At 39.5% G+C, this 13,198-nt stretch overlaps 1 protein-coding gene across 12 annotated transcripts in view; it reads right to left on the bottom strand.

Annotated features, from left to right (window-relative positions):
- LOC148347284 (ankyrin-3-like) overlaps positions 1-8,295 on the bottom strand; it is a 77,646-nt gene extending 69,351 nt beyond the window's left edge. For all 12 annotated transcript variants that reach the window (XM_088323925.1, XM_088323926.1, XM_088323924.1 and 9 more), the window contains exon 1: positions 7,885-8,295. In XM_088323925.1, the coding sequence (XP_088180051.1) occupies positions 7,885-8,007 (123 nt within the window). In that variant the 5' untranslated portion in view covers positions 8,008-8,295. The remainder of the gene's footprint in view (positions 1-7,884) is intronic.
- Between the last annotated feature and the right edge of the window lie 4,903 nt (positions 8,296-13,198).

Genomic DNA, 13,198 nt, shown 5'->3' on the forward strand with positions numbered 1-13,198 from the left:
CGTCACGAATGGCAGCCACTCCAGCAGCTCCCGTGTTATTTTCGATTGTTTTGTTCTCGATTGTTCTCAGCTCAGGGATGCTGCTGGAAATGTGAATTTCCCTTCGGGGATGAACAAAGTATCTATCTATCTATCTATCTATCTATGTTTGACCCACAATTTTCGGAAAATATGCAATCATTTACAGAATTAATTACCAAATTAAAATCAAATATCTCTTGTAAAAACAGCAGGGTTTTACGAATGAATTACATTTTATTTTCAGACATCAGAACATTATACAGTTGGTTAAAATAACATTAATATTTTAGAGACACGAGTTATAAAATTCACCAATTCATCGGGTACACCTTGATCTGACACACAGATAACCAGGAAATATCTATTGTCAATAACTGAGACTGTGAAGATTTGGAAACTTTCTGATGGTTAATCAATCAACCAAAAAAATGGAAATTAATTTTAATTAGTTCTTGATTAATGTATTTAATGCCAGCCAAGGTAGAATGGATTTTTGCTATTTACAGCCGTCTCTGGGAGCCTAACTAAAACAGATCATTGACGTCTATAGTCGTACATGGCAGTAAATGAGTTACTGGATTTGTTGTTGCACATTTAAAAACTGACAGCTGATCAACACAAGCACTCAACAAGGTGACTTTGGATGACAAACATAACGTGACCCACTTGACCTTGTTCGTGCCACCCGGGCCTTCCGATGCAACTTGAGATATGTCAAGAATGCAACCTCGGCTCTTTTGACAAACATTCCAGTGGGACGTCCCAGTGGACAAGCATTAGGAACATGTTTACCCTTCGCAAATGTTTAGGTGGTGTTTTTAAAAAGACAACAACACATAACAACACAGGAAGTATGCCATATTACTTTGAAGCGGCCAATTAGTGTCCATTAAAAACAAAGTCTTTGCCATCACAAGAAAGTATCCGGAAAAGTCCATGGAAATTCTGCCGTCCAAGTCAAATTATTGCCGTGTATGTTCGTCAGTGCATGACTAATATATTGAAGTTTGCGGTCTTTCTTGACTAAGCAGACCTTTCAAGGTCAGATATTTACCACCATGCAACCAAAACAATCTCCCATTTATCCTGACGAAGGATGTACGCAGGTTCAGTGCAGTGAAGAATCGCCACTGCAAAGCACCACCACCCAGTCCTAACAAGAGACCCAAACAACCCCCACCAGCCTCAAACGCCTTGTCCGAGGAGGGTCTCATCCCAAGGTTGAAGACTTACCACGGGACAGTCAGCCGCCTCCTCCACGGCCATGTTGAGCCTCAGCCTGCGGCAGAGAGCGTGAAACCTGAGCGCCGGTGGCTACTGCTAGCTAGCGCTACGCTGACTGACTGAAGAGAGGGAGAGGGTGGTGAAGAGATATAGGGGGCTTTATGTCAAAGCTAAAAATACCTGGTATGCAGTGAGGAAGTCCAGAGCATGGTGGGGAGTAGAGGGGGGTACGGGCTTGGTCCTTGATGGGGTTTGAAAGAAAAGTTCCGAGGCAAATCTTAATCTATGCTACAGTATTCTGTTGATTATCCTGGTTAATCCGTTCCATATACAACAATATAAAGAACATTTCCACAAATTAATAGCCATCCATCCATTATCTGCACCACTTATTTTTTCAAAGCTAAGGGCTACTTTATGCTGAAGGGATAACAGTTTGATACACATTCCTAAAATTATAATTTATGTTATTACTACGTAGTTACTTTATTAATACCAGGTTGTAATTATTAGAAGTAAAATAGGCTCATTCAACCACTTAAACCCAGAAACTGAGTCTTATTTGCTCAAACCCTCATGCTTATTAGTTGATGTGTAAAGGACATTTCTGTTTTGTTTCCCATCCCCATGAGGATAATGTCAAATTGGTATCCATCAATATATAGTGTAAGTATATTTTCTCTGAAAAGGAATGTATAAGCCACCTTTTATTTCTCTGATTTGATTTCCCCCTATGTTACTGCACGGAGCCTCCACTCCGAAAATGCTGTTCTACTTATGACTCCAAGAGCCAAAAAGAAATCTACAGGCTTGAGAGCATTCTCGGCAGTCGCTCAGGACGTAGACCGCTCGTCTTGGGATCAAGGGATCCCAGTTCGAATCCCGGCTTGTCCATGTTACATGTCGAAGTGTCCTTGGGTAAGACCCTGAACCCCTAAAACCCCCAATAAGCAGGTTAGCGTCTTACATGGCTGCAATACAAGGCCGCTATTGGGAAATGTGAAGCACACTGTAAAGCGCTTTGGGAAGTCATTGACTTGAAAAGCGCTATATAAATGCAGATCATTTCATTTCATTTCCAACCGGGCTCCGGTGCTGTGGAATGCTTTGCCTCAGGAGATAAGATCCGCAACCTCAGCGGAGGTTTTTAAATCTTGACTTTTTTACACGGACCCAATTCTATTCTATAGCTTATGATTGATGCCGACCAAATACTTTTGTTTTCCTGTTTTTTCTGGCTGCATGTTTGGGGGTTAGATGAGCGAGAAGAGCGTATTGAGATGAGTCAGCGGACCAGCACCTGGACCAAAAGAAGCTGCGCCGTTGCTGTCGTGGATTTTTTTTACATACTACCTATGTTTTTTAAAAAAAAAGATGTTTGTCATGTTTTGGGTTTTGTAATCCAATACAACATCTATTGCAGCTTGTTCATATTGGAAGGGGAATTACCATCTTTGTGTCCTCTTTCAAGATTTTCCTCATGTTGAGGTTTTGAGTTTTTCCTTGCCAGCATGTCAGTTTCAGATAAGAGAATGGTGTAATTGTGGCCTGTGCAGTACTTTGAAGCGCTATACAAATAAATGTGACTTGACTTGACTTGTAAACTGACTGAACGCAACAATAGAGTCCACCTTGGTGGCAAGAGCAAGGAAGTGAGTGCTTGTGTATGAGTACCGATATCCGAGACCTGGGATAAAATCCGCTAAAATACGATAATGTACAAACTTGGCAGAGATGATGCTATCAGTTATAGAAAATCCAATTAAAATGCGTTTATGATGCCTTTTTTCTGTAGCAGATTGAAAAAAAACTTAATAAAGACAACTCTAAGAATACAATTTAATATCAAATAGAAAATAAAAAACATCTGACGTTGACTTTCACTCTAAACCCAATCAAAGATCCAAGTTTGGCACTCATGCTAAACAGTGTCCGGTATGACTCACCATATCTGGAGCAGACATCTGCTGCCTCGGCGGTCTTTGCTGACCAAAATCAACAGCAACCAAAGCCAGACGGGGCCGCAGAAGGGCCCCATCATGTTTGGCACGGACGAAAAAAATGTGACGCTAGCGCGATTGGTGTTTAAAATAGTGCAGACGGACATCACTACACTAAGGCGGTAGACAGGGATTTGAGGGCAATGAGATTAGTGGGATTAATATACTTCCTTCAGGTGTTAAAGCAGCAAAACACTTTCTAGGAAGCTAAACTGTTATCTGAGATATTTAACTATTACCCCGTGAAATTGTTGGGTTTTTATTTGGGATTCAGGAATCATAGCGGTTAAGGAGGCTAACTTTTTAGCAAAGCAAATTAGCATGTGACTACTGTTAAATTATTTAGTAAGTGAACGTTAGCATGAAAGTATTTGCGCTTATATTTCTTGAGTAAAAGAGGTAACTAAGATAACATTTTATTTATATCTGTACATTGAAGGAAACTGTGCGGGTCAGATGTATCGACATTTTGTTCCGTATACACGTGTACAAGAATGACAATAAAGTATATCTGAATCTGAATAAAGTGAATCAAAATCTAAGCTGTGAGCATTGCAGAGTTGGTTTAGCAGGGAATAGCATTGACTATATCAGTTATCAAAATATTTTATAAAAGGCTAGCTTGTCAGTTCAGCTCATCAAATCCCTTTGAAAATTAATAATAATTAGCGGCTTGTTTAATTAATATTTTTGGGAACGCATCAAACACGGCCACGAGCTTAACGATCCATCCTCCCGTCTGAGAGCGAGTGGTTGCCATGGCGACGGAGGGGTCCTAAATTTTTCCGGGGGAATGTTGCATGACTTTTGGATCGTTACATATGTTTTGAGTCATTTATGATGAGTGCACATTTGACACATTTCCTCGACATATATATGAGAGAGAGAGAGAGAGAGAGAGAGAGAGAGGGAGAGAGACAGAGACAGAGAGAGCGAAAGAGAGAGAGAAGGAGAGAGAGAGAGAGCAATTAAACACGTTTAATTGTATTGAATCATGAGTGGGATTAAAATAAAAAGAAGCATGACGTGTATGTGTGAGTGTGTGTTTATGGTCCTGCTTCCGCCTGCTTGCCAAATGCTGTAATCTGATTGGCCGGCTGTCTGCTGCAGTCCCGGCTCTTCAGATTGTGACGGAGGAGGATCAAAACACTGGCATGCACGCGTGGCATAGATAAAACTGCACACGTCCTTTTTTCCCACGGTTGCATACTTAAATTTTCCCAGAGCTATTTGAACAAAGAAGAACAGGGTTAGCCTCCGCCGCTGTGCTACTAGCGTGGATTCGTCTCCTCTGAGGCACTCGGTCATGAATAAATGAACAGAAAAGCAGACTGACTTGACAGGAATGTGTTAGCACAATAGCACAACAATGCTAGAAAGGATGACAAAGGCAACTAGTTAGCTTATTTCATTTTGGAGTTTGTAGATGGGTGAAGGGGGTCTGGATGTCCTAAAATCATTTCCCTTAAATGTTTGAAGCCTTATGAGCGCCTATCCCATGCAAAGATTTACTTCTTTCTCTATCGACTCCCATCTCTTCTCCGCCCTCTAATGGGAGCCTTCTATAATTAATGCCGACAGGCTCCCAAAGAGGCTGTCGAGTTTTGGATGCTTACAAGATTTTGCTCACGGAGACGCAAAAAATGCTACCTACTAGCTTAATGGAATTTATTTTTGTCATCATATGATCACATGTTTTATACTGGTTATAAGATAGATAGATAAGATAGATAAGATAGATACTTTATTCATCCCCGCAGGGAAATTCACATTTATACTGATTATAACCTTGGGTATACATGACATGAGATGCTAATCGCCCGGTAGCGTGATGTCAATAAATACATATAAATATGAATCATATACTGCCGAGAACAAAAGAAAAAAGTACAAAATTTTTCTTAAAAAAATAAAATAAATAAATAAATAAATTATAAATAAATTAGATATATATTTCTCCCACTTAGAAATTATGGAGGAGTCAGAAATCTTCATCGTAGGTGTATGACCACTGTGAGAGAGATAAACTAAAAAGAAAAACAATTTATTTGTGTCAGATGCACCTGTTTGAGGTCATTAGCTGCATAAAGACACCTGTCCACCTGTCAATACAATCAGTAAGACTTTAATTCGTAACATGGCAAAGACAAAGAGCTGTCCAAAGACACCAAAGACAAAATTGCACACTTCCACAAGGTTGGAAAGGGCTACAGACCAATTGCCAAGCAGCTGGGTGAAAAAAGGTCCACTGTTGGAGCAATTATTGGAAAATGGAAGAAGCTAAACACGACGGTCAATCTCAATTGGAGTGGAGCCCCATGCAAGATATCACCTCGTGGGGTGTCAATGATTCTACGAAAGGTAAGGAATCGGTTCTCCTGCTTAAACTAGCACATGTCAAGGCCTGCGTTAAGTTTTCCTATGGCCATTTGGATGATACAGAGGAGTCTTGTGGTCAGATGAGACCAAAATAGAACTTTTTGGTTATAATTCCACTAAACGTATTTGGAGGAAGGAGGATAAAGAGTACAATCCGAAGAACACCATCTCTACTCTGAAGCATAGGGGTGGTTAGTATCGTGCTTCGGGAGTGTTTTTCTGCACTGTGGACAGGACAAGTGCACTGCATTAAAAAAGGATGACTAGGGGCCGTGAATTGTGAGATTTTGGGGAACAACCTCCTTCACTCAGTATATATGAATATATATAGACCAGGGTTTGCCAACGTGGTGCCCACGATCACTAGGTAGTGAAATCATTTTTTAATGCTTTAGTGAGTCTATTTAATCCTACTTCCAACAATTAACCTGGTTATAACATAGTAATAACATAATAGGTTTTTATTCTAGAAATGTATATCGTAAAGGCAGCCCTATGTTAATTAGTAACAAAAGTAAATCTCAGCTTAAAAAGGTTGGAGACCCCTGCTCTAGACCATATTAGCAAACTTTGTGAAATGGCCCTTTTTAGAGCCTGTAGGTACTTTAGCACCACCTGTTGTCTATCTGTGCAGAACAGGGGCGGAACCAACAGTTGTGAATTTCACACGAGCTCATAAAAAGACATAAACTGCGGCAATACCTTATATGGTTCTCTAAACATTTTATAAAAGGCTTGCAGGTCCACTGGGAGCAACTTAGGCTTCAGTATCTCACTCAAGGACACCTCCAAATGGTCAAGGTCGAGGATCAAACCCACAACCTTCAGGTCAGGAAAAAAAAACACTTCATCACAAAGCTCCGCCACCCCATGATGATGAGTTAAGAGTGAAATAGTGAGGGGAGGGAAGGAGAGAGGTAGCATGAGGCAACGTAAAAAAAAAAAAAACATAATTGAAGCATCAGGAGGAGGTGATGTGGATGATGTTCCCGTCGCGATGCCAAGAAGTAGCATCCCGGGATAGACGGCTATAGATTTATCCCGGCATATGAGATACCACTTCACGAGTTTACTCGCTGATGTCACTACCACGCATGAGTGACACAGCAACTAAAATTAGTTTCTCTTTATTTTACATGTGTGAAGAGCCATGGCATTTACCTCCTACTTTTTTTTTTGTAATGCAATTAAGTTTGCATTAAAAGTGGTTTGAAATCCCACATTGTTCTCTGAACTTCTGCAGTTTTTTTTAATTTAAACTTTCTTTTCAAGTACAATATAATTACAAAATTACAAAAATATTTCCAGGGTTCCCCATGAAAACGTAATAGTCTTTCAGTCCGCTTTATAACAGAATTTGACGTGGGCAAACGTATGTTAAAGGTTTGTCTGTTCGGGGGCAGATTTATTAAGGACCTGCTTCTGATGTATTTTATCCTACACTTGGTAGAAGGGTTGTAATTCATATTTTATATGGACGATGTGATGCAGGAAGGTGGAGTCAATGGGACTTATTTTTACTCGTCAGAGTCAGTCAGTGACCTACTGGTTTAGGGGCAAAACCAGCCAAGTGGGCCACCAGACTTATAAAACAAAGGTGGAAACTCTGCATTCTATCAAAATAGGCCACATAACAATGGAACACACATACACTCGGATGATATTGTTATGAATTTTTTAAAATTCAAAATATCCCCACTGAAAAAAAATGGTGAGATGTTAAAGCTGCTACCACATAAATACAAAAAGACAAGGATAAAAATATGCTCGATCATTTTCCTTGCATGAAAAAATATCAGAAGAAATGCAAAAGAGAGCATTAAACGACTCAAGAGTGGCACTACACAATGCAAAGATGAAAACACACACAAACACGCCAACAAATCAATTTTCTGCTAACGCTGGAGCAAATGATTATTGATTATCAGCCATCTGGCTGCAAGGATCATCAGTCAAGTTGCAACTTTAACGTCCTGCAGAAAACACACCAACGACACGCGCAGCGAACCGCAGGGCGTGACTGCTTACAGCTAGAGCGCACGCACACACACTAATGTGCGTGACATAAACACAGACTATCCAAAGTCCATCACCGATTCCAAAAACTGATTCATGAATTCAGAGAACACGAACTGAAATATTAATAGCACCCAACTACCTCAAATACCATACTGTCCTCTTCCATTCATCCACATTTAGAAGCACCCCCAATAGATTCCTAAAGGACCAACCAGAACGTTTTTTCCCCTTAATCTTCTACCTTTTTCTTCACGTCTCCCCTCAGCCGCTTTCTTGCCCGCTTGCGCTCCTTTTCCCGCTCTTCTTCAGCCGCCACAAGGTTCTCATCCGCCTTCTTTTTCAGCTGCGAGGCGGCGTGCGCCATACCGTCCGCACAGGTGGGCGAGGATATGGATCTTCTCCTCCCTAGTTGCTGATTAGCTCCTGTTTTTAGGACGTTACACCTCCTGCTGGTTAGCTTGGGATATTCCTCTGGAGACTCTGCTCAAATACATTTTCCATTTACTCCCAAAAAATAATTAAAAATTATCTCCAGGTGGGACTGTCCTCTTGTATAGACAGTGGGTGTTCACAAAGCTCAGAAAGGGGGTGCAGACTGGTTCCCATAGCCACCCCCCCGGAAACACCGAGCCTGACGCGAGCCATCCGTTCCACCGCGTCTCGATGGGACGTATGGGCGGGACGGTAAAAGAGGTTGAGAAGGAGAGGGAGAGGAGGGAGGAAATGAAGAGAGTGAGAGGATGGGGGGCTTCTATGTAGGGGATTAGTAAGAACCTCTGCTTAGTAACATCTTCATGGGTGCAAATCAAACATAATGGAGGATGGATTTCTAGCAGGTTGGTTATAAAATGTCATGTGCCTTCCTCAAGGTCAAATTAGAGCACTTGAACATCAAGATGTGCTTCAATGGCGAGCCTCTTCTGCACTACTTAATAGGACTGTGATTTTTTTTTAAAAAGGAAATCACTCATTTTTTTAACGCTTTTTGCAAATCTTATTTGCATTTCTAAATTACAAATTAATTTAAAACTTATATATCCATGTATATGCAACATTTACAGAAGAATTAAAAAATGTATTAATTAAAGGGGTAATAAATCAAATTAGCAAATGAAATGTATTTGTACCTTACAATTGAAATAAATAAATAAATAGAATAAAAATAAAAATCCCGGAAGAGAAAAAAAGAAACAAGTTTTGTACACCTTTTGGGGGCCAAATTCAAGCACTTTTTAAGGACTTTCAAAGCCGTTTTCCCAATTTCTCCAGTACAGTTAAAAGAAGAAATCCAAGAAATCTAGTGTGAATCATGTATTTTTCAGAGCTACAACCAATGTACCGTCTAAGCTGCGCGCTTGCGCAATTGCGCACTGCTCTCAGCGCACAAGAAAATCTAGCCAGCGCACAAAAATCAGGGCTCGAAATTTCTAATTAAGAGGCGAATTAAGTCAAAGTTACAGTGCATTAAGGTAAAAATACACGGGTTCCCCTGACGCTGTGTTCTAATCGCGATATTTTGAAGTCAATGTCGAATGAAGTTGAAAAGTAAAGTCAGTAGAATTTTTCGAGAACCGGCTTCTTCGGCTCGGCTCACTAAAGAGAACCGGCTCTTCAGGTTGTTTTTGCTTCTTTAATCTCTACACGACCAAATATTATCTAAAACTGTGCACAAAATGACTTAAAGGAAGGGGGGGGGGATAGAACAAAAAGAAAAAAAATACCAAAATGAAAAAGTAGTGAAAAGCTGAGAAAAAAGAAACAAAAGGAAGAGAAAAAAGAAGGAAAATTTCAGAAAAAAGCCAGAAAAAAAGAAAAGAAAGAAACAAAGGAAAAAAGTAAATCGATAACAAAAAGAAAAAAAGTAACAGCTAGGAAAAAATAAACACAATGAGTTTTTTTTAAGGTATTAAAAATATATATAAAAAAAAAAAACAGGGAAAAAGAAGATAAAGTTTGTGTTGCATTCAAATAATTTCCAATCATATCAAGTGAATCTTGTTGCCAACATTGTACTTCCACTAAAAAAATGTGATTAAATACAGTTGTGTATCGTGTAACCGACTCAATAAGCCCCCAAAAATGTTAGTATTATGCGTCAAAAGATAGAAGGAAAAAAAAAAAAAGAAAATCTTGTGAAAGAATTGTTGTCAAAACAAATGATGTTTGTAGGCTGTACAACCTTTGCAATAATACATGAGTCAATTCATTCAAAAGTGAAAATTTTTTCTGCATTGCCGGAAACTCCGCAAAATGTAACTTGATGTCAAGTTTTTGACATGTTTGATAATGATTTAGTTGCCACACTTGGTTGGGATTGCCGTTGCTCACTGTTGTTTCAAGCATTGCTCACCGACTTTGTGTGAACGCTCAGACCCGTGGAACATTAGAGGAAACATTGGCTACAACTATATCCGTGATTTAAATACGGATTTTTTTATTTTGCATGTGTATTTATCAAAACATATAAGTTTTAGATCTTGGGTAAATCGCGAACAAAAGACATTTTTTTGACAAATCTTTTCCCATATAGGTGTTGGGTAAACATGACAGCAAAATGTAACTTTCATTTTCAGTTGCAGGAAGTTCTTCCCACTACAATTTACCACTGTATAACCCAACTTTAATTTTTTGCAAAGCCTATAATAAATGTCCATAATTGATACGTAATCCTTGCACAAACACACATTTCATAGCGCCTTGTTTATGTGTAGCATGCACCTGTCCTCTTGGATTGATTGGGAAACATGGCAATAATTTCAAGCATTTACAAGCACTTCAACAATCTTTGAAAACACGACTTTAAAAAGCAAGCATTTTTAAGGACTTCAAGCACCCATACGGACCCTGAAGAAAATGCATTAAACATATTAAAACTGATCTGTTTAAAGAAAAAGATAGATAATTGCAGTGAATTATCTTTAAAACTTCTTTTCTTAGCAAATACATTTTTTCCTACATGCTGAGGGCCACTGAAAAAATGAATTGCATTTCTTAGATAGCCCCTGGGCCATAGTTTGGACACACATGCGAGAGTCGAGCTGGGCAATCAATCAAATTAATAAGACTATTTTAACAACCAACAATATGTAAATTAACTACAGGGAATCGAGGGCAGAAATTCGAGGGAGTTAAAGAGTTAAATTTGAAGTACTAAAAATGTTTGCACGTGTTGCAGGACACAGAAAGATTTGGTTAGAAATATGCTACTTTTTTTTAATCAGGCAAAACTATCAAAATGTGTTTTTTGCACATGTCAAAAAAAGATTCATAATTAATTATTGTTGCCTAAACGTTTAGCATAGGATGCGGTTTATAATTTAGCTAAGCAGTAAAATTGACAGTGAAATAATGAGCACAAGACGCACACTATGCAACTGTAAATAAAAGGATCAATTATATGAGTCATTGTGCATTATTCACCGTAAATTGATATCCCTGGGATTAATTGTTGGTCACCTTGAGGTCATGTTTTTAGGTCAATGCAATTAGTTGCTTTCCAAGATAAAGCTCTGCCCTGAGGATGATAACATCAAAAAATATTGATTAAATAAATATATATATTGATTACATCTTTAAATTTAAGTTTCTAAATATGCTCCAACACATACTTTGAAATGGGAGGGGGGAAGCATACGTGCACGTGGAGAATGAGATCATGTCTGGGGACTGCAGCCTCCTTGCAATATAAACACTATAATGCACGCTGCAGTGACGTCACAATGAAGAAGGCTCGCTATTGGTCCATTGCCAAATAATAGCGAATGGCTACGTCGTCCCGCCCACGACATAAAAAACAAACAAGGTGGCCAGGATGCATTTTTTTTTTTTTTTTGCTTTTTTGTAACATCACAGGAACTTTAAATAATTCTAGTCGTGAACCGAAGGAAAATAATAATATGTTGACGTTAACGAGAGCCTTGTGTTTTTTGTAAAATAAACGCCAGACAGTAGCAAAGGTTGGTTGTAATGCGCTTTCTGGCCATACGATGGTGACGTTGTTCTGATAATTGGCCATGTGAGGTCCAAGATTTTTTTCAGAGTCAGCAAATAGCAAAACAAATACTGTAAACGGACTAATACAAAAAATGAAATGGGTGCAGGATTTTTTTTTCCAACTAGCAGAAATTCTTGTTTTTTTATTCACCTTTATCGCAGTCACTGATTGTAAAAAGTTGTTTAACAGAGTTCACAGATTCCTTAACCACCTGGGTCGATAGGGCACCACCTCTGATGGTGTCTTGGGACGGATTTCATATAAATTATTGTATGTATAATAAATATGTTTATGTTGTAATTCTTTATGATATCATATATATATATATATATATATATATATATATATATATATATATTTCTTATAGGGTTTTTTAAATCCATAAGCGAGCCTAAAACTGATGGATGCTTCCACTCCACATCCAACCTAATGCAGTAGAGAGGAAAATGGACATTTTAAATCAGATAAAGCGTCAAATTGAATTTGGCCAATCAGAACGTAAGCTCCCGGAACCGACAGCTAAAAGCTCGCAGCAAAATCTCAGACTTTCTGTCCGTCAAGTGTCAAATGTGTGTCTGCCTAGAGGTGGGCTTCTCCTGCCGGGCACCCTGCCAGCCGTCGCCCTGGCAACCTTTTACACAGCAACAAAAATAGCACTGACTCCGAGAGTGCTATCGAGCCGGCCGCATCACCCGCTCTTTCACACCTCGCGTCCTTCCACGCCGGCATGTAGATCCCCCTCTTTGAGTGTCTTTGATGATGGGGATGATGTGTAATTACGCCGGATTGTAAGGGCACACTTTTATCGCTTTGACTTGTGACAACAAATCCTCCTCGCCTAGGCGGGCACTAATCTCCACGGAATTATAACCCCTGCGTGACACGATGAAGGTTAATTACGCTTGAACTGGTTCTTTTTAGATGCTGATAGCTTGTCATAATCCGGTCGGTATGAACGGCCCCTGTCTGACTCAGCCGGGCGAGAATGGCACCTTAGTCGTCATGGCAACGCAACACGGGAAGGATGGAGGGCCTGTGGTGGTCGGCAAAACGATAGTGAGTTAAGGTTGCCCGGCCATCCTCCTGTGTATTGTTGACGCATGGTTTTAGTAAAGAAACACATGCAAGGTTTTCTGGTGAATTCTGTAGGAAGACATTAGACCAATATAGATAACAATTCCCTGAAAGAGCTGACATCACTCTTGGCACATTCCTGTCACCATGGCTACAGAAGGCCATTAGCCTATTGGAATAACTGTCAAGACACTTTCCTGCCACCTCCCTCTCCAAACTCCATGAACAACAACACTCCTCTTTAATTTCAATCATCTCAGCGTTTCGGTCACATGACAGCAACGTTATACAGTAATCCCTCGCTTTTCACAGGGGTTATGTTTCAGAAAGGACCCTCGAGAGTCAAAACCCGTAAAGTAGAAGCATTTGTTTATTTATCAAATAATCCATCATACACTTTTAAACCAAAGAACAAACCCCATTTACAGACTCAAGCATTTGTTCAACAAATACAAGTACCATACTTTATAAAGTTGATTTTTCATAA

Source organism: Urocampus carinirostris, chromosome 19 (assembly GCF_059441175.1).
Source record: "Urocampus carinirostris isolate Australia breed hairy pipefish chromosome 19, RoL_Ucar_1.0, whole genome shotgun sequence".
Taxonomy (NCBI): domain Eukaryota; kingdom Metazoa; phylum Chordata; class Actinopteri; order Syngnathiformes; family Syngnathidae; genus Urocampus; species Urocampus carinirostris.